The 22,665-nt window shown below is 37.2% G+C and overlaps 1 protein-coding gene and 1 long non-coding RNA gene across 2 annotated transcripts in view; one reads left to right on the top strand and one right to left on the bottom strand.

The window, feature by feature from the left end:
• The first annotated feature begins 5,747 nt into the window (after positions 1–5,747).
• EXOC1L (exocyst complex component 1 like) lies at positions 5,748–19,874 on the top strand. Its single transcript, XM_031434322.2, has 3 exons — positions 5,748–5,868; positions 14,056–14,186; positions 19,510–19,874. Exons 1-3 carry the CDS (start codon positions 5,748–5,750, stop codon positions 19,774–19,776), a joined length of 519 nt encoding a protein of 172 aa, XP_031290182.1. The 3' UTR covers positions 19,777–19,874.
• LOC135321449 (uncharacterized) overlaps positions 19,699–22,665 on the bottom strand; it is an 18,350-nt gene continuing 15,383 nt past the window's right edge. Inside the window, exon 4 of the long non-coding RNA XR_010381166.1 lies at positions 19,699–19,806. This is a non-coding gene — a long non-coding RNA (uncharacterized LOC135321449). The remainder of the gene's footprint in view (positions 19,807–22,665) is intronic.

Here is a 22,665-nt window from a genome sequence, read left to right as displayed (position 1 = left end):
TGATTATTTAGCATCTACTACAAATTTGTTATTATTAATTGGATATCAAGTAATGTGACTTTCTTGCCATTAACTAGTTCAAAATCCCTTTATCTCCAAAACAAGAAAAAAAAATGTTTGGAAACATTTGTCTAACCTGCCATATATATTTTAGCACCTATAAAAGAGGCCATTTTATAAAAATTATTTTATTTTTACTAACTTCTGACACTGGAGTAGTTTCTTTATGAACATAAATCATGTACTCAGTGGAACCAAGTGAAACCAAACAAAAACTTGTTCTTGGTGATATTCTAGAGCATACAGAAGAAAATACAAATCTTTCCTTTATAATCTTTCTTTGAATGTTTGTTAAATTGTATGGAAAGAAAAACTCTTCCCTGAAAACGGATTTGTGTACATATCTTGTCAGAGGAATATATTTTTCATAGCCTACTTTTAGAAGGAAACTGCCTCTGTAAATCCAATGTTTTAAAATGACACTGGAGTATTCTGAGCAAGAAATGTACTCCCTCTCTGGCTGAGTCAGAGAAACCCTCTCCTAATGAGGACTCTGGCACTGACTGTGAACCACTGAAGCCTTCCTATTGTGACACACTCTGCAGTATGAGTGATAAACTAAAGTCTGAGATAGAGTCTCCCAGCAAGTCCTTGTTGGTGAATGTCAGGATGTCAGGGAAGAGCAGGCACAAAAAGAAGGAACTGCATTTCTTCTCCTTTCAGGGATAGGGCTGTCCTAGTCTCTGATAACTCTTACCACAGTCAGAGTGATGGGACTACCTGGAGTATCCATAACTGGAAGAAAACAAATAGAAACAAGAGAAAACACCTTACAAAGTAGATGCATTTGGAATTTAAATTATCAAAGTGTATACACCCCCCCCCCCAGACATACACACACTGTCTTAGTCTGTTTGGGCTGCTATAACAATCTCATAGACTGAGGGGCTTAAAAAATAGAAATTTCTCTCTCACAGTTCTGGAGGCTCGGAAGTTTAAGTTCAAGGTGCCAACAGATTCAGTGTCTGGTGACAGCCTAGTTCTTGGTTCTTTTCCCTGTGTCCTCCTCACAGAAGGGGCAAGGGAGCTCCCTGGGGTCTCTTATAAGGACACTAATCCCATTCATGAGGGCTCCATCCTCATGAACTAATCACCTCCCAAAGGTCTCCCCTTCTGGTCCTATCACACTGGGGGTTAGAATTTCAACAGATGAATTTATGGAGTGGGGCATATAAACATTCAGTCTATCTTTCATTGCACACTCCCCCACACACACACACGATGTTCCTAAACTGAATTACCAAGGAATTACCTTGGTTAAAGAACAAATATTTCCTGGATTAAATAAAATATGATACAGTAATAGAATTTTTTGCGTGTAAAAAGATTAAATATTTTGATACCAACATTGTCCTGATTCCTACAAATAAAAGTTTAAGTAATGCAACATAGAAGTGGCGTTTTTCAGTCGGGCATATAATCACACATAAAAAGGCATCAAGTTTAGGATCTATGAATGAAGATTTAGTTACAATAACATTTTACTACTAAAGACATTCTTACCAAAGAGAGAAGCAATAAATGTGGGACAGAGACGCATCATCTCCTATGTCAAGTTTTAAGGAGCGCTACCATGTTTCCATAGGATACTCTATTTCCTAAGAGGGAAAATGGGGACAATCATGTATCTCTTAGCTTTGCCAGAAGATTAAGCAATGTATAATGCAAAGGACAACACACACATTCTGGCATTGATTCCTGGTAAATAAATAGTATTTCCCCTCCTCTCCTGAAGGCCACTCCAGGACTTAGTAATGTGAGGGTGGACACAAACACAGCATTTCGCTGAAGCAAAAGGGCTTTGGGATGTGAGTCTGAAAGAAGACACAAAGTTGGGGCCCAGCCTGGATTCACTGTGTTTATCACTACCTCCTCATTACACTTACAGAGTGGCCCTGAGAAGAGCAGAACTTTGGTCAACAAACTCCCAAACAGGCCAAGTTTGTAATTCCAGAAAACCAATGAGCTGCCTGAGCCCTGAGCTCTGTGAGGACCTGCCCACCTATCACCTGTGAACGTGCACAAGGGAGAATCTTACCATCATTTGAACACTGTGATCTTGTTACTTATGGGCAGATGGGACACTTACTCCCAGATTTCTCAAGCAGTAAATAATTCTCTGGTTGCAAGAGAATGTAAAATTTTTAAAGACCATGTTGGGAAGTGATTAAAGCAAGATTCCAAAACTGAAAATTAAAAGAATAATAGTTTCTTGGTCTCTGAAAAGAAAAGTAGTAAGAATAAAATAGATCTGGAATGTTTATAGACTTTAAAACTGTAGTCCACTCTTGTAGTTGTGGTCTTTGAGATTCCAGGCTTCCAGTCCTCAGTTAACACAAAGGATCATTAATCTGTGAGTCTTATATGCAGGGAAGTCTTTTCTTCTGAGTAATTTTCCTCCCTATATACCCGTTGGGCTGTATCTACACACACAAGCTTCATTACTTTACCCAGGATGATGGACTAACAGAGCCTCATCAGTGAAACAGTGGATTTTGAAAATTCCTTTCCTGTAGGAAATGTATTTAGGAGATGCTGGTGTTTTAAAAATAAGTGTTTCCATAAATATGTCACTTTTTATGGTTTTCTCCTCATCCCACTGACAATTCTATAGCATTTCAGAAAGTAAGTTTACAGACTAGAATAGCCTTTGGCTATGAGGAAAGACTGTTGTAATAGTCCTATTAAATATCTTAATGAACATTTTTTGGGGGGGTCTATTTGTTATTTTTCTAGCACTTCTTCTGTTGATGTTAGTTTCCAAAGGGTTGGTACTGTATTCCTCTTAACTGACGAAGAAATTAGGGTCTCTAAAGATCTTCCTTATTTTCACTTTCAATGAATTGTCATTTGTACTTCTTTTAAGGTTAAATCCTTCAATTCTTATTAATGGAGATAATATTTTGATAGATTGTTCTTACAAAGTTATTTGGAACCTTAAAAGAGACATTTATTAGCATTTTAACATGACTTTTCCCCTATGACTGTCAATCAAATTGATACTATAAGAATATTCAAACTAACTGGCAAATCATTTCTGAACACCCTTAACTGATAGCAAATTAAAAGGTCCTATGTCAATCCCTGAACCTCTGATTTCAATGTTGCTTAAGACCACCCTGGAATACATAGCCACTCTTAAGAACGTCCAGAGAAAGTTGTAGCATCTCCTTCAGAAGTGCTTTTGAGATGCTCACAACTAAAGTCCATGTGTTCATGGCAATTAAGAGCAAATGGATATTGATACAGGATAAGTAACTGGTAAGACTAATGTTGGGGCCCAGGGAAGGATGCCCCAAAGTGTACCTCAATGGCATATTGGTTATTTTGAATTAAAGTGACTTGAGAAACAGCCAGTGGGAAAAATGACATTAAAAAACCCCATTCTGACTCCCTTTTTCCCCCCTGAAGGCAGGAAATCTGCCATGTGGAAGTATCCCCCCTACCCCAGGAGGAGAGAAAGCATCCTGATCACCAGTCAGGGAATTCAAGGTTAAGAAAGCTGTATAGACAAACTATATTATTCTTCATTAATCTGCTGCCCAAGCACGAGCCCCTTTGCTTTGTTAAATCTTCACAAATAATTTTTTTTTGTCTGAAAATGATATATAAACAGCCTGTTCTGGCCACTGTGGGAGTTCCAGATCTATGAGACCTCCGTGTGCATGAATTACATTGGCCTTTTCTCCTATTAATCTGTCTTCTGTCCACTTAATTATTAGACCAGCCAGTAGAACTCAAGAGGGGTAAGGGGAAATTCTCCCCTCCCCACCACCACTACCACACTAACAACTGTGCCTTCCAGCTGTGAGGATAAATCACTGCAAAATCAACTATGTGAAATAAAAAGAAGTTATTCTAAGACTTTGATTCACTTATTTGTTCTTTTACTAAATAGTTACAAATAAGCTGAATGAATAAATGAATGCAAGAATGCCTGTGACATGGTAGTCACTGTGCATCATGTAGCCCGAAAGAATGGCAGACGGGAAAAACATGGCTCCGGCCTTTATGAAACTTACAGTCTAGGAGGGGAGAAAAACAGAAAGCAAAGAAGCACTTAAACAAATATCTAATTAAATTTCAGTGACAGTATTGCTGATGAGTTGTTCTGATTTTCTATCCCAGTCTTTTTTCTCCATAGGAAGACTAAAACACCCAGGAAATTTTTTAAGTAAAAGCTGAAAATAGTCCTCTGAAAACCTACCTCCTATGATGTGAGCCCATTTACACATTCCCTGGATCAAAGTGGAAAGTAGTTGTGTCATATTGACTCCACCTTCTGCCTTTCGCATCCAATTAGGTGCCACAGCTTATTCATTTTATCATCCAAATACATCTTACATTCATTTCCTCGTCTCCATTTTCCATACCCAAAAGCATAGTACTAGTTCTCTGGTCCTCTTACCCAAATTATTCTAATAGATTCCCAGAATCACAAACAGAATAGGAGATACTAAAGTAGGAAAAGAACCTAGAGATCACTCTTCAGGTAAGGAAACAGGCTCAGAAAGGCAAATGTCTCACCCAGGACCCCACAATTCAGCCTAGCTGCAGACATGCCACTAATTTTTCTTAGAGGAGCCACAAAAGATGCTACTGGCTGCCTGCTTTACAGTCACTCTTTTCTCTCTTACTTACTCGCACACCTTCTAAAACTTAGGCAAACTGGGCTACATGCTGTCCTCCCAAACACCCCCTCTGCTTCACTGATCAGCGTTGTCATTCACAGCGTTCCTTTCACAGAATAGGCTCCTCCACTTTCGTGCTCGCCTCTCATCCTTCAAGCTCCAGATCCTCCCCCATAGCACTGTCTCTGACACTTTCCAGGTACAAATATCTTTTCTGTATTTCCTTTTCTTTTGTGCCCTTTATGACTTTTAAACATTTATGATAATTATTTAGTGTACTCATCCCTATCAGATTATTAGCTTCCTGAGGATAGGAAATTCACCCTCCCAGAAACATGCTTTGCCCTAGTAGGTACCAAGTAAATTTTTCTTTGTGAGTAAAGGAATAAATAGCACTAAAGTGAGCTCATTTTAAAAGTAATTTGGACCAGGAGTTGGTGCTGACTCTCATGGAAACAAAGGTCTGAATGAGCTGCAGGAGGGGAAAGAAAGGAGGGAAAGAGACTTGTTGGAAGTGTCAGGAACAAGCACAGATGCTTTTTCTCTTGCCGATGATAGCAAAGTTCTTAATGGAAGATGATCCCAATCAATAGAGCCAGACAGCTGATTTATATAATGGAATCAAGCTGAAGTAGTGGTCTTCCTCTGCAGAGTGATGCGATAGGGGAAAAGGCTACTAGACTAGGGAAACCAGGTGACTCCACAAGTGTATCTGCTGGTGTTCATAAATATGTTCCCCATCAACAAACCACAGGAGAGCTCCAGAGAGCAGCCTCCTTGAGCCTGGATGCTGGAGAGTGACGGTGGGGCTGGTGCGGCTGCTGTATTTTGGCTGCTGCCTCTGCTGCTGTCACTGGGCAGATACCGCAGTGAGGGGTCTGACCGCGCTGAGTGCTCTCGGGAGCCTGGGTCTGGCTAGGAATGAGAAGTTAAGAGTCAGGGTTGGGAGGTGGGCGGGACTCACCAAGGAGCTGCGGACCAAAACAAGAAATCTAGGGAGCAAGAGAGGAAGAGTGAGCTGGAGCCAAGATCGCAGGCCAAGTGGAAGTGGAGGAAATGTCATCATTGGTAAAGGAGGACTTGGAGAAGAAACTGTTCAAGCCACTCTCGCAGAATCTGTACGAGTTTATTGAAATAGAGGTCTCGGTCCAGGACAGGTATTATCTCTGTGTGTCAGGTAATCTGTGCTTTCTGTTATCATTCCAAAATGTAAATAACCCAAAGATGCTTGGGTGATAGAGGGACAGTTTTTTGATGTTTCTTTTCGTATGCAAATAACAGCACATGTATCTTCTTGTAATGGATCTTAACTACACCAAGATTAACATTTAGGAATCGACAGGATTGTTTTTTTTTAGGTGCTAAAATGAAAGGCAAAAAATATTGTCAAGAATGTTTGGATTAATTGTTCAGAAATGAAACTGGGTATATACTTTTCCTGATTTGATTATTTAGTCCCCAGTCTCTTATTTAATTCACTTGCATGGCATGCAATTTTATTGTGTAAGAGCTCATTTTAAAAAATTCAACAGAGAGCTTTCTGTATATTTTTAAACATATTGGAGAATTGAGCTGTACAGCTCTGTTTCCAACCCGTCTGGACAACTAGGGTTCTCTCTTTTCATGCTAGGAAAGAAAAATAGATCTTAGATTTTCTTCCGAGGTTTATTTAGACTTCCTGGGGCTTATTGTGAAAAGAGAAATTATCTTTTAAAAATTCTTTCTCACAGTATGCTCACAGAAACAATGTTTTAATGGCAGAAGTTAGTTCATGAGATGGAAGTTTAAGGATAAGGAAATGTTCTCTAAACTACTTAACTACAATGAGGATTTTCCCTTATGTTTTGAAAATGTGTGAAAATTATCCAAAAGTGAGGAATAGGCTTTTGCACTTAATTATTGTTTGTCTTACCTGTAATTTTTGTGTGGAATTTAGACAGAAATGCTTGTGCATTTCAAAAGTTGTGCCATTATTGAATTTAATATTCAGCATTCCTTTTTCCCAATCTATACTTTTTAATACTTGTCAGGGGCTTAGGAGGAAAAAGCTTAGAGACTATGGTTTCATTGTAGACTTTGCTTTTTAAGGTACACCATTCAGCCTCTTCAGAAAACTTGTTATAATTCCCTTCCTGGTAATTTGCTTAGAAGAACTTTCAAAAGTTGTCAAATGGGAGTACTGTAGAGGGGAATAGAACATCTTTAAAGAAAGTGCTAAGAATTCTTTAAAATTCTGGAATTCCTAATAAGTATACTAATATTTACTTAATAATAAGAATAGTAACATTTATCTAATACTCTACCTAGCATATTTTGGTATATAAATAAAAATGTGGAGCTTGGCATATCAGCAAGGTAAAAAACTTAAACAGTCCAGAGAAAAGAAAGAAATCAAATTATGGGAAAAGGTCAAGTGAAACAATTTCAACTGTATTATATTCAAACTACTGTATCTTAAAGTATTTTGACTTAATATATTAGAGATATGCTTATTCCAACATGAAAACTTAATAATTTTATATCTATTGTAATCCTACTTGATAAAGCTAATTACTCATCATGTAACATTAGTGTATAAGTATTTTTAAAGAAAACCTTATAAAAAGTAAAACAATTACAATAATGTGTATGTATTTACCAGGCATTTTTCTATTTCCATCTAACTTACCAGATGTATCTTAATGCCCCCCTCCAACTATATAATTAACTAAACTTGTTCTATCTGGCATGGGGGAGGGAAATGGTCTTAGAATTAAATTTTGGGAAATGGGTGTGATTTTTTTTCCCCAGTATCCTCAAGTCCTGAGAAGGACACTGTGGGCTGGGATCAGCTGCTGTCTTCTTCATAAATGTCGTGAATCCTTTTAACTAGGATTAGAAGATCAAGGGGTTTGCATTGTTAGCATGTGTGAAGGCAACCTCTTAGGGTTCAATGTTCTCACCTGGAAAATGATCAAATAAAATAGGTGATAGCTTCCATTAGTAAAATTCAGTGATACTATCATGTAAGAAGCAAGGAAAAAACAAGGTCCTCTCAGGTGTGAGGAAGAGAAGACAAAAGTGTGATATTCCAGGTAAAAGTTAACCTTGTAAGTCATGTTCATTTACTAACTTCATGACTCTCGTCTATATCACATCTGTCAATTTGAGAGCACTTTCCCCAAAAGTAGCATCTCTTTATGACCACTTCAAATGCATTTAGACAGAACAGTTATCTAAAACAAAGTCAGTGTGATGCTTGCTAGAGCTAAATCTTTGACCACCCTTTACTCAGAGAATCTCCATGGATAGGACTCATCACAGTTGCTGAGGCAGGTAACTCCAGATTTTGAATGTTGGTCACCTTCTGGGAGTAGACAGACATGTAGTTATGATTTCCTCTTTATATCCTACAATCCACCAGCTCTAAATCTGTGAGAATCAAGAGTCTAGAGCAGTTAAATATCATCATGCATTTTTCAAATTAAAGAAGATATGTTTAAATAAGTTAAACTTTCTATTTATTGATCAGAGTCTCTCTTTTGCAGGGGTCTCACAACCAGATGATTGTGATTTACTGTTACCTTGATACCTTACTTGGCTTGTGTCAAAAAGCATACTTCCTAAATTCAATCTCCCTCTCTATAGTTTGCTAGGATTTAAACTGAGGATTTCCTGGCATCTCAGTTACCTCCCACCACAGGGTTTGCATGGTCATTTCCCTTTGGAATTAGCTCCCCCTAACCTAGAACATCATTATCTCTGGCAGTTAAAAGCAGCATCTTCTAATGAAGGATAGAGGAGCTTTATTCTGTGAGAGTACAAATGAATTAAAGAAACTCTGAAGGACTTGAAATTGCATATAAAGCATCAGACATAATTGGATGGGAAGTAGCAGGGTGTGGTGAAACAGACCTTGGAATGCTAGTAATCAGGCAGATCTGGTGTAAAACATGACTCTGCTTCGCCCTCCTGCCAGCTATGAAGTCTGGGGCAACACTCTGGTCTCAGTGTTGACCTCTCTGGAACGGAACTAGTAACACCTAATCTGAACTTAGTGCTCTCCTGTTAAATCCTAACTAGGAGAAAAACAAACACAATAAATTCTACCCCAAATAAATAAAAAGAAGGGTTATATCCTTAAAATATACAGAAAAGAATGTATCTATTGTGAAAACATGCATGTAAACATATATATAACTAGTATATACTGTAAATAAATATTTATAATAAAATACACAGTAAACATATGTTTATGTATTATATATTTTATAAATAAAAATTGTAGACATATTCAGATACAGATTATTTTTTAAGTATTCTCATTTTTTAGAAAAATATTCTCCACTCATAGGTATTAGTTTGAAAATAAATGGCATTTGCTAGAATTACAAAAATAGTATGCATAAATTCTCTATACATATTACATTTTGATTCCAGAAAAGAACTTCTCTGTGAACTATGGATTTGAATAATTTTGTCAAATCATTTATAATGTTAACAGTAAGAGGATTAAATAAGTTAACAAGAAAAAGAAACAAAATACTAGCAATTGAGTGGCTTATAAACAACCATTTATTTCTCACAGTTCTGGAGGCTGGAAGTCCAAGAACACAGTGCCTGCAGATATGGTGTCTGGCGAGGATCTGCTTCCTCATAGACCATCGTTTTCTCCCTGTAACCTTTCAGGGAGGTAAGGGCAAGGCATCTCTCAGGAGTCTTTTTATAAGGACACTAATCCTGTTCATGAAGGCTCTGCCCTCATGACCTAGTCATCTCCCAAGGACCCACCTCCTAACACCGTGATCTTGGGGGTTAGGACTTCAATGTAGGAATTTGGAGGGGACACAAACATTAAATCTATAATGCCTAATACAGCCCAAAGATTTGTTTTGATAAAAATATTTCTAGAAAAAGTATTTGAAATTTACTTTTTTAATGAAATCAACAATAGCATTGTTCTGCCAAATTATATTGGTTCCATTGGCCAATCTTCTTTCCACTTAGCCTCATGAATAATGGTGGCTGTTTTACCACAATAACAGAGGCAGTTATTGACAACAATGTTTATTTTTAAATTCACAGTGAAAATAAAATGGTGGACATGAAGTTAAGACTGTCATTCTGAAAACTGCTAACTGAAATAGTAATACTGGAGCAGGTTCATTCTGAAATTCCTTGGGTCTATAGATGCCACTAAATCATAATTGGATAATGGCACATCTGATGTTACTGAAACCAACTCTGTAACATTTTGACGATATAAACACATTTCTGTTTTAAGAAAATGTGCTAAGTTCCCACTTTGCCACTGCATTAATGTGGATATGGCCATTTAATTTTAGCTGGCAGCAGAGCTCAAGCATGGAAATTAGGGATTGGGTCCACTCCAGCCTGAGCAGACTTCTTTGACTCTTGGCTAAAGACAGTTCTTGGAACCCCTTGGCTACAGAGGAGACGTTTTGCCAAATTAAGGAGGCTGTACTGTCTCTGTGCTACATCACTGTATCAAAAGGTTAACTTTTAAAGCAAGCTTTTTTACTTTCTTAGTTTGTTGTTAGTAAGACAGTAACTATTCGTGTAAGAAAGCTTGATAACTGGTAGATCCCCCCTTCTTAATCTTTCTCTGTTCCCTCCCTCCAATTCATCCTTTCCAGAATTGCCCAGGAAAACTTTCTAAAATCTAAAGCTTGAGCTTTAGATTTACTAATTACTTAAAGTCCTTCAGTGACAACACCCTCCTCCCCGCCCCCATAAATCTTCACACCCATAGCTTTCAGGATGATCTTTGAATTCCTTAACCTAGCATTCTAGACCCTTCAGGAACTAGCTTCTGCCTACCCTGCTTCCCACCACCTATTCACCCCTACACCTCATGCCAACAATACTAGATACCTGTAATGACTCAAAAGACTCAAGTATTTCGTGCTTTTGTACACACGCTGTTCCAGAACTCCCTCCATTCCTTTCTTCATTCTGCTAACTCCCACGGCCCTTTACAACTCAGATAACCTCCTTCAAGAAGCTCTCTCTGACCTCTAGTGGGATGAAGATGTTCCTTCTTCACGTTCCTATGATAGCCTGTCTATGCCTCATTCACTGCACTGTAATCATGTATTTTCCTTCTGAAGCCCCACTCTCTGTAATCTCAGTGAGAGCAGGAATGGGGTCATAGGGAGAATTCATTTTCTTCAGTGCCTAGCACAGGGCCTCACACAAAAGGGTCTGCAGTCAATTGGTTGGTTATCATAACATGTAAGTGAGCCAGCGGAATTGGCTTCAAATCACATTTTTATACAGTATTCAGTTATTTCTCCACATCCCCACCCTCTCTCACTTCCTCAGCACCCAGTGAGACAGCTAGCCAGTTCAAGAATATCATCAGTTGGTTCGGAGGTAGAGCCTTTGTCTGGACAGACAACTGCCTCCTGGTGGAAAGAACTGCCTCCAAGATCTTTGTAGTAAGTGTAACACAATCCACTTCAACACACCAGCCTAATGGCTTCTTTTCTCCTTTCCTCTTCCCAAAGCTAACATCTAGGCCAGTGGAAATGGATCTCTTTTAGGGCTGGAGAAGTATACATGGATAGGAACCCACTAACTTTTGCATACAATTTCAGGAGACTCACAGACTCTGAGCCAGTTTTCTTACCCAGGGATAAGATCTTCTACACTAGGTCCCCTCCAGGACATGTGCCTCAGTCATTCCTCCGGTCCTCAAAATGTGCAATCTCTCCTATTCCAAATTCTTGGGGTATGTGATCCAAATGATAGCCTTTAGTCTCTTCCTATTTCTTTTTCTAAAGCCTGCCCAGCCCAGCAACTGGCAAGCCATACACACCCAATGTTCATTAGGACATGAGGGAGCCCCCCACAAGCTGTCTTCTGCCCTTTCCATTCTAGAGAAACTGCCCTCATGAAAGTCAATTATCTTCCCCAAGTCAGATTCAGTGCCAGAACTGAGCTCTGCTTTTTACCCAACCAAGTGACTTCAGGAGATTGTCTCCAAATCTTTGAAATCGTTGATTTCTATGGCATTGCACTGGAGGCTTGTCTCTTTTCTGATGGCATCTTCTCAGACATCGCTGCTGGCATCGTCTTCTTCTCCACTCTGTCTCACCTCTTTCTTCTGCTCTTTTCCCTATAAACCTAGTCTTGGAAACCTGTCTACACAGAAAAATTCCAAGTCTGTATCTCCATTCCTAAACAATAAATTTCCATCTCCTTCTCTTCTGAGATAATTTATGGACACCTCTTCTGTATATCAAAAACCACACTCACCATTCCACCCAACCAGCTCAGCCTCCATACTTCCCTAGTTTGGGTTTCTGTCTAGAGTTATTTCCCTTCAGTGTTGTCCATGCCTTGTTTGAAATCTTACATAGATTTGCCACTTCTATTTCTGTTGCCCACATCCTATGCCTGGATTACAAGAACAGCCTCATGAAACAACAACAACAACAAGATGAACAATTACTATAAACCAGGCACTATCCTAAGGCACTTATATACTTCATCTTTCATCTTTATACACTGTAAGTTTGTATCACCCTGACGACCACTTTACAAAATGAGAAAACTAAGGTTTAATCTCTCTCGAGATTGAGTAATTTACTCAGACTGCACCACAAGAAATAATGTCATGATTTGAATCCAGACTGTCTAATGCCAGAGCCCACTAAGACATCCTGCCTCTTCTAGGGACCTCCAGTTCCTTTTTCTTTTCCTCTTCAGTATATCCTGGGCATCACTGATTCCAGAAAACTACTCCTTTTACAAGGTGCCACAGTATTAGTCTCCTGCTCAAGGAGGAAAGAGATTTATTTAATGTGTATGACTCGTAGAGTCTTAACTAAACTCTGGACACAGTGCCCTCTTCTTAGATTTGTCAACCTGCTCAGAATTCCTTCCCTAGGAGACTGAACTCAGCTCCATTATGAACTCTAAACTCAACTGGTTGCCTGAATTTCAGTACCGCCTGTACTTTCAGCGGATAATTACTCCCCTCACCAGTCCCAACTCAGGAGCCCTCACTCTCCAGGCCAGCCTCCCATCCCTTCCACTAGAGGCGGGATTCAGACATCAAACATCTGCAGTGGTTTCCATCATTTTTCAAATCATTTTCACAACCTTCTCAACCTGGTTAATCTTATTGCCCACCATGTCCTAACACCAACCAATCTATGTAGTCCACTCTCTATTTCTGCCTGGTGAAGTTCAGTGTCTATTGTCCCCTCCTTTCATCGTGTCCTTCACCTGGAATGCCTTTAGTATCATCCCTGACTTTCTAACTGGACTAAATTTAAAGTTCTAGCTCCAATTCTACTTTTCTCATAATTCCTTCCTTAACTATTCCAGTCCCTTCTCTTCTCCGAACTCCTGTTGAACATAGTGTCTGCTCCACATTGCTTATCTACTACTATGATTATATTGTAATATATTGTTTTATATCTTCTTAAGTAGGAGAGCATGCCAAAGTGGTACTTTCCAAAACCAAAAGAGAACCTTCCTCAAAGACAAATTCCAGCCTCCCTCTTAGAAGACAGAACCAGCTTGCAACTTTCTAAGTGACATCACCCATCTTGAAAGAAATTTAAGATATTCAATTCCCACTGCCACTTCATTATAACATACCTGTATACCCTTATAATATATATCGTATGTGATGTGTGTGTGTTAGCCTTTGCTCTTCAACAAAGCCATAAGTTTCTAGAGGGGCCTTGTCTCATACTTGTACCCTCTGTGGCATTTGTAATAATTCTATCAGGAGAATAGTGGATACCCTTTTGAACACTAGGATTTTGGAGACACATTAAAGAGGTGTAAAATTTTCAAACAATACCAAATAGGTCAACAGTAGCTGTGTTGCAAGCACTTCTACAACAAAAATCTAACAGTAGTATCTGCATGGTCACTCTTCAACAGCAGGTTGCTGTGTGAGCAGAACTTTTTACTTTCCTGACCTCATTTTCTTATATTGTCATAAATTAAAATTCCAACTTGTTCTGGTAAACACTTTGGCACTGACTGTATGCTAATGCTAAGCCTCTCATTTCCTGCCCTGAGTTGAACCCCATTCTCCACCACAAAGCTCACAGCTGAAAGCACATAGCTTGGTATTGTACCTGACAGGCATTACTGTGGCAGGGTGTAACCACAACTGTAGCAAAAATAATGTTAACACACTGAGCAAGTTTGAGGGAAATTTGAGGGAATGCTTATGAAGGCTCAGATACATCAGGGTTCATAATTGGGGTGCAGATATAAGGTATGTTCAAGCTCATTATACAAGAAGAAAGTACATAAATACTGAAAAGTATGGGTTGATGAATAATTTATTATCTTCTAAGAGTCTATGTAAACTAAGTGTTTTTCTATCCTACAGTGACCAAAAATAAAGAAGTAAAAATAATTATGGTGAAACACTACAGAATAGGTTTAGATGAAAAATATGAAGTAACAAAAAAGTGGTCTTTGAACGATCTACAGATGATTGATGGAAAAGAAGCAGATACAGTAAGTGTTATGTTTTGTAAGGGAGATGTGGAATCAATATGCTGGAGATCTTTATGTTCAATATCCTACTTCATATATTTTTGGCATGTATTAAGTGTTAAGATGACATATGGTTCTTAAGTGGTATGGCTGAACCTACTGGGATGATCTACTGTTTTTTTTTTGTTTGTTTTGTTTTTATAAGTTTAAATCTGGATTTTGCCTATTAGACTTAAAAGCATCTTTCCCAAGGGCTTCTTAACAGGTTAAACACAATCTTCCAGTCAGTTCTGCAACTTTAAATATATGATGCTCCCACCACCACTACTCTCTCCTCACTCTGATTTCCTCCATAAGTTTTGGGGATTCCTTCTCTCATCTTCAAATTTTGCAGTTGGTCAGCCACCTGATCCTCCAGAAGGATCAGTAACTCTTGGAAGTCCTACAACCTTAGTGCTGAAAGAGAGAAAAGAGGGTGTACTTGAATTTCTCATGTGACCACTTGAAAGTGGTTTTTCCAGTCTCCCTTTGAACTCTTCTACTGATGGAGGGAATTCACTACGAGGAGCTCCATTCCTTCTCTGAATTACCATTCTTTATTTTCACATTTCCTTCTTACGTTTAACCAAAATCTGCTTCACTCTAACAGCTTCCCATCAGTCCTAGTGTTGCCATTTGGAGCAACCAGAACAAATCCAACCCTCCTTTCATGTAGCAACCTTTCCAAAATTTGAAGATGATTATAATGTTCCCTCAAGTTTTCTATTTTCTAGGGTCAATATATCCATTTCACTCTTTAAATAACATTCATATGCAGATTAAATAAGATAATATGACAGGAAAACACAAACACTAAGAGGTAATAGCACTGTTATTATTTTTTCCCATGACATTGCCTCAACACCCTTTACCATGCTATTTCCTGTCCTCTGGAATGCTCCAGTTTTTCCAGAATTAAATACAATACATTAGAATTAGTGTGACCAGTTTGTATTTCGTTGACCCAGATTCCTTATTTCTATTAAACCCTTAACTGAGACCTCAGGTCTTTGGGTCATGAATTACCATTTAACCTGGTCTGCCACTCCTTCTATGTATATAGAATAAAATCTCAATAAAGGCCCCTGATGATCTGGCCCCTTTATCTCTGGTCATTCCTCCTTAAACTTATATATCCACAGTGTTTGACTACTGATTCTTGGGGCTTAAAATGCCCAATCACCTCTATCCCTCAACCCATTCCCAGATTCCCTGTGGGATAAAGTCCTACTCATGTCCCCCTGTCCTATAACCCCACTGCATTGTGGATAAAAACAGTCCAACAAACTGCAGTAATTGGCTTACTCTGTCTCCCCCCTGAATGGAAAGCTCCTAGTAAACAGCAATGATGACCTTTCACCTTTTAGTGTAGTCTTCTGCCTGATAGATTTTAGGCACTCAGTAAATATTTCTGTTATTGTCGGATGAGTTAGAACTTAAACTCATTTATCCTTATCCTCCTAATGCCATATTTTTAGTTTGGCCTGTTGTTCCCACCTATCAAATCTTTTAATATTTTGAGTTTTTAATATTCACTGTAGTATGACACAGAGTAAATGAGCACAACATTTAAGACTTTATTCAAGTCAATAATAAAAATGATGAAGAGGCAGGGCTAAGTGCATACCTCTAGGTAACAGATAGATTAACAGCACTACTACTATTACCACTACTACTACTACCTGCTACCATCTCATACTTAGTAAACCCTTATCAGGTGCCAGGAACCAGGCAAAGCTCTTTCCATATATAATTTCACATAATTGATCACAAAAACCCAAGAATTAGACTCTATTATTACTCCTGATTTACAGATGAGGAAAATGAGACATAAAGAGACTAACTGACTTGCTGGAAGTCAAATAACTATTTAGTGATGGAGCTAGACTTTACCTTGAAATCTGTTCATTTGTCTTCTTTGGACTGGTCATTTGCTATCTCTACAATTTCATATACTCAGTCATGCACTGAGAATTTACAGTATACCATGCTAGGCTCTGAGGATACAATGGTAAGTTAGACAGACACTAGCACTTAATTCTGCCTTATTTAATTATCTAGTCTGAATATCTAAATGTTGCCCTTAAGATCTTTAATGAAATCAGTACATGTTTATTTTTTTAAATTGAAGTACTGTCAGTTATAATGTGTCAATTTCTGGTGTACAGCACAATGTCCCAGTCATGCATATACATACATATATTCATTTTCATATAAATCAGTATATGTTATCTGCTATTGCCTTATCACCTACGAATCCTATTTTTAAAATCTTGTGTGTTTGGCATGACTTCTTAGTGAAAGCATGCTGGATTTTATTGCTTTCTTTCCTAAGTAATCACAGCATTTTTCAATACATTCTACCTAAATGTTCAACACTTAGGAAATAATTAAATATGTTTTTGCATGTCAGTATGCTGGAACATTACATAGCTATTAAAAATCATGTTTCCCAAAGATAGCTTAGAACACAATTGTTCACCATTTAATATGTTTTTTTAAAAGTCAGCCAAATACAAAACTTTTCCATAATATTATCTCATTCTGCATATTTAGTCTATCATAGTATTGAAAATTGAAATCTGAACCTTATATTTTAATACAAAAATATATATAGGTATATGTATGTGTATATGTATATATGAAACAAATCACTACTTTGACAATAATTAGCTCTGTGTAATAGGATGACAAATTTTGAAATTACTTTCGTCTATATACTTTTATGTATTTGCCAAAATTTCTATACTGTATTGAATTTTACCAGAAATCAATGTCAAGTTCACTAATCTGTAGTTTCAGGAATTAACCATCCCCACCTTCTTTTCTGATCACTTTCTTATTTTTTCTCTCAAGTTCTCAAATATTACTGATGTCATAATTATTTTTATGCATTTGGTCAGTGCTGGGGGATGAATTAATCAATCAACAGATTCATTGGAAGCAGCTAGCTCTGCTTTACTTTCTCTTCACCTTTCTGGCCTTTAATTCCATTTCTATGTTGTTGTTTTTTCCCTCTCCCATTTGAAGATCATTACCTTTGACAGTGAACTAGATACAAGAGAGAAATTTAGTATTTCTATTTTTCTCATCACTTTAGGACCTAAAATATTAAACGGCCAGAAGAAAACCTATAATATCCAAAGAGTAATTCCTTTAAAATATTTCTCTTCTGTGGATGAAGTAAAAATATTTCAGTTGTTTTGGGAATTTCCACTTCTCCTCCCCCTTGGAATTGAATCCTCAGGAGTCAGCATTTATTATATTTTTCTCAATAGCAACAATACAGTTTTAAACAGAGCTATTTCAAGCCAGAAAGTTGTCAACCTTAAAATGGAATGGAATTGAAATTGAAGTCAATTTATAAAGCAGAAATCAAAATGACTGGGGATTTGGAGACTGATGTGGTGTAATGAGAGAGAGGATGATGTAGCAAAAAAAGGGGTTGGGTTGATTGAGATCCTGGTTCTTGTCTTGGCTCTGCCAGTAACTACATGTGTGACCTGGCCTTCACCTCTCTGGAAACTATTATTCACTATTATATTATATTATATTATATTATATTATATTATATTATAATCATGTATATAAACAAGAGATTACTGAATGAACTGTGCGATTCCTTTTTAGCTCTAAGATTCTATCAAAAGAAAGAGAGAAGAAAGGGGAGAGAAAGAAAGAGAAGAAAGAAAGAGGGAAGGAAGGGAGAGAGGGATGGACTTGTATTCTACGTTTATTCCTGATTAAGCTTCAATTATTAGGCTAATGGAAAAAAATTAATCCTCTCAAACATATAAAGGATATTTTCTACATGATAAGGAGCAAATGTTTCAGTGAGGAAACTACATAAGGTGCCTGATTAGTATCTGGTGATGGAATGGGTGTGATTTCCTTTTGCTGAGATTCTCTGCAGAAGTGTCTTTCCATCTGCAATTACGACAGCTAGGAAAAATTTCACGAGGTGTGACTAGGCGAACACTGCGCTTAAAATCACATAACCTTTGTATATTCTTTTTTTTAAATGTTGTTTTGTTTTTTAAAAAAATTTAATAGTATAAAGCAAGGTGGTATTAACACCAGTATCACAATCTTGGGGGCAGATTTGGGAAAAGGGAACTATCATTTCTTAAGCTCCATAGTAATGTCACAGTTTATATGATTAATCTCAAGTAAACTTCATAGCAACCCTGCCTAAAAAGGGAGAGTCAGATCAGGTAAGTACCTTGCCCATGGTTACGTAAGAGTCAAAATGGTTGTCTGACATCGAAACCCATGTTCTTTTTCCTGTCTCTTGTAAGAATTTTCCTACTTAAAAGAAACGGCAAGTGCACAAGTTGTTTGTATATGATCTTTAGACACCACATGGTAACAAATTATTAATACACTTGTTTGGTTTGGTCTCTCTCTACCTCCTTGTCATTTAGGGCAATGTTTACCTCTATTTCTCTTTTTATAGGACTACTTCAGATCACTTCAACACACATTTGTTGAGAACTCAGTAGTTGCCATGGATAAGCACCAGGAACACAAAAAATAAATAATTCAAAACCTCTGCCCTCAAGGAGAGTTAAGAGTTAGGCAGATAATGACTGTGAAAGCATTTTGTAAACTGAAAAGCACTTTTTAAATGCAAGATATTGTTGTTACTGCTATTAGTAACTGGCAATTATTATTATTTTAACATGTAGGACCTAGATCAGATTTGATGCCTACTTTTTCCCTGAAACATCTCCACTAGAATTATAGAGCCTAGAGCAATCCAGGAAGAGTCAGTCTTTAGTAATTTTAATGATCCTTGCCATTAATTTTAAAAGTAATTCCTTGCTATTAACTTCAAAGCCAGCAAGTTGGTGATCTGTTATATGCCAAAGGCTAATTAGCTATTCTATATATCCCCTTTCTACCACTGAAATAGCACAAGGGACTGACCTCCTAGTAGAGAAAAAGAGAACCCCTTTCTCCCCTGTGGAAGTCTGTAAGTGGGTTTATTCTTTTTTTCCATCCCCACCCATCCTCTCAAAGTCACTAGCCTAGGAAGACTTGATAACTGCACATTCCGACTCATGTTTTATTTGCATAATTGAAAAATCACAAATGCGTCAAAAATAATCTTTCTTATTTGTTCTTTTTAGAAGCAATATATTTGAAGCAGGTAGCTTTGGAAAGCTCATTTGTAGATTTTGGAAATATGTTTTTTACTGAGACTTCATAATTAATAAGCATACATCAGAGAATATGAGAGAATCCAGGAGATCAAGCTACGTTCCTGGCTACAAACAAAATTATGTCTCTTTTTCTCTTCTAGGACAATCCATTTTTTGATCTGCACTTCAAGAAAGTGTACAGTTTGGAAGCATATAGTTGTGCCTCTAAATATGCCTTTGCTCGAACTGTAAACAAGCTGAATCATGCATATCTTAAGAAAGACTTACAGATTGTGAACTTTGATTCTACTTACATTAATGATGATTCCATTTGGTCCTCCAACAACAAGGATTGCTTGGTCCTTATGAGAATATGCTTTTATGCTTTCAATCTAGTGTGCTTGTCCCTGTGTCCCCTGCCGCTCTGAACATGTACACCATGTTCCTTCATCAGTATTCTGTGAAAATAGTTCCCTATATAAATATTGATAGTCATGACTTTGTTTTTTCCCTTCATCAGTGACTATTACTTACATGAAAATAAAGTAATGCTTTGTTAGTTGCAGTGAAATATTTTAACACAATCATTCAGTATCTGGGACACTTCCCTATGCGTTCTTTGGTAACTTTGGATGATTTTGCCTAAATTAGTATTCTACTAAAAAGTACCATGAAGTACTTTGAAAGGCCTAAATAAATGGAAATACATCCTGTGTTCATGGATAGGAAGATTTAATATTGTCAAGATGTCAATACTACCCAAAGCGATCTGCAGACCAACGTAAACCCTATAAAATTCCAATGGCTTTTTTTTGCAGAAAGGAAAAGTCAATCCTCAAATTCATATGGAGTTATAAGGGGCCCTACATAGGCAAACAATCTTGAAAAAGAATTACAAAGTTGAAGGACTCACACCTCCCAATTTCAAAACTTACTACAAAGCTATAGTAATCAAAGCATAAAGATAGACATATAAACAAACGGAATAAAATTGAGAGTCCAGAAATCAATCCATACATCTATGGTTAGTTGATTTTTGACAAGGGTGCCAAGTTCATTCAAAGGGGAAAGAATAATCTCTTCAACAAATGGTACTGGGACACCTGGATATCTACATGCAAAAGAATGAAACTCGACCCCCATCTTACGCCATACATAAAAATATTTAAAATGGATTAAAGAATGGATGTAAAACATGAAACCATAAAACTCCTGGAAGAAAATGGAGGGGTAAATCTTCAGGACCTTGGATTTGGCAATGGATTTTTATGATATCAAAAGCATGAAAAACAAAAGAAAAAGCATCAAAGAATAATATCAAGAAAGTGAAAAAAAATTAAAGAATGAAAGAAAATACTTGCAAATTGTATATTTGACAAGGTTTAATATAAAGATCTCCTACAACTCAGTAACAAAAAGACGCAATTAAAACATAGACAAGAAACCTGAATAGACAAAGAATATATACAATAAGCGCAAGAAAAGGCGCTCAAACATCATTAGTCAGTAGAGAAACGCAAATCAGAACCAAAAGGAGATACCACTTCTCAACTACTAGGTTGGTTATTTTAAAACACACACACACAAAAAAACAAGTGTTGGCAAAGATGTGGAGAAATTTGAATCCTCATACATTGCTTGTGGGAAAGTAAAATGGTATAGCCACCATGGAAAACACTGCAGAAAAGCTTTCTTCCTCAAAAAGCTAAATACAGAATTACCCAAAGACCTAGCAATTCCATTCCTAGATATACACAAAGAAACAGAAAGCAGGGACTTGAATAGGTGTTTGGACACCAATGTTCATCACAGCATTATCCACTGTTGTGGATATTGTGTGCCAAAGATGGAAATAACCCAAGTGTCCATCAACAGATGAATGGATAAATAAAATGTGGTATATCCATACAGTGGAATATTATTCTGCTATAAAAAGCAATGAAGTTTTGATACAAGCTACAACACGGCTGAACATTGAAAATATGCTAAGTGGAATAAGCCAGATACAAAAGGACAAATATTGTATGATTCCACTTATATGAAATATCTAGAATAGACAAAATATGAGGCAGAAGGTAGATTAGAGGTTACCAGGGACTGGGAGGAGGAAGGAATGGGGAGTTATTGCTGAACTGTTAGAATTCCTGTTCGGGATGATGAAAAAGTTTTGGAAATAGATGGTGGTGATGATTGCACAACACTGTAAATATAATTAATGCTGCTGAATTGTACATTTTTCAATGGCAAATTTAATGTTACAGATATAATACCATAATTTTGAAAAATATCAATGTAACATGCTAAAAATCATTGAACTGAACACCTTAAATGGGTGAGTTATATGGTATGTGCATTATACATCAATAAACCTGTTAAAAAGGAAAAATGACCACTTTAAGTCTCCTAGAAGAAAACATGAGTGAATATTTTTATAAACTGAGACTGGAGGAAACTCAGCTATCACTCAAATTCAGAAGCAATTAAAATGAGTAATATAACTACATAAATATAAGAAGACTTTGCATGAAAAAACTAATCAAATGACAAACTGGAAAAAACTGCAAGCTGTATAACAATGCACATATCCTTCATATACAGAGTGCTCCTAAAATTGAGGAGTTAAAAAGACTAACTGTAGTTTGCTGAAAAATTAGTAAAAGATATGAACAGACATTTCATAGGAAAAGAACTGCAAGTGACATTTAAATATATGAAAAGATGCTCAACTTTGCCCATAATAAGAGAAATTTAAATTAAATATACAGTGTGATCCTGTTTGGATCAGACTAGAAAAAATCCAAAACTTTGACAACATTATATTGGAAATGGGAAAACGGGTCCTCTCATTCACTGCTGTTGGAAATGCAAGAAAGGAATCCCATAGAAGAGGAATTTGGCAATAGCTTGCAGAATTACATGTACATTGACTCTTACCTGGCAATTTAATTTTATCTAAGACTCCATCTCAAAGGTACTTTGGCAAAGATACAGAATGATACATGCATAAGGCATGTGACATTGTTTATAAAAGTGAAATATTTCAAATAGCCCAAATATCCATTATTAGAGGATCAGTTGAATAAACTATGGTACAAATACACATACAGTCCCAGGCAGCAGTACAAAGTGGAAAATAGAGAAGCCTGCAGGTGTGCCCTGATTGGAGGCCACTGGCATGGGGGAGGTGTAAATGGGCTAACTAGAAGCTGGGCATGCTAGGTGACTGGTTACAGGTGCATATATGGCTTTCTCTAGTTGGTCCTAAGTTGGAAGTGGGGGCCAAAATTAGGGAAGCTGGCTTATTAATCAAGTACTGG

Source organism: Camelus dromedarius, chromosome 1 (genome assembly GCF_036321535.1).
Source record: "Camelus dromedarius isolate mCamDro1 chromosome 1, mCamDro1.pat, whole genome shotgun sequence".
Classification (NCBI taxonomy): Eukaryota; Metazoa; Chordata; class Mammalia; order Artiodactyla; family Camelidae; genus Camelus; species Camelus dromedarius.
Note: the sequence above shows the minus strand (reverse complement) of the source record. Positions and strands in the feature narration are given on the sequence as shown.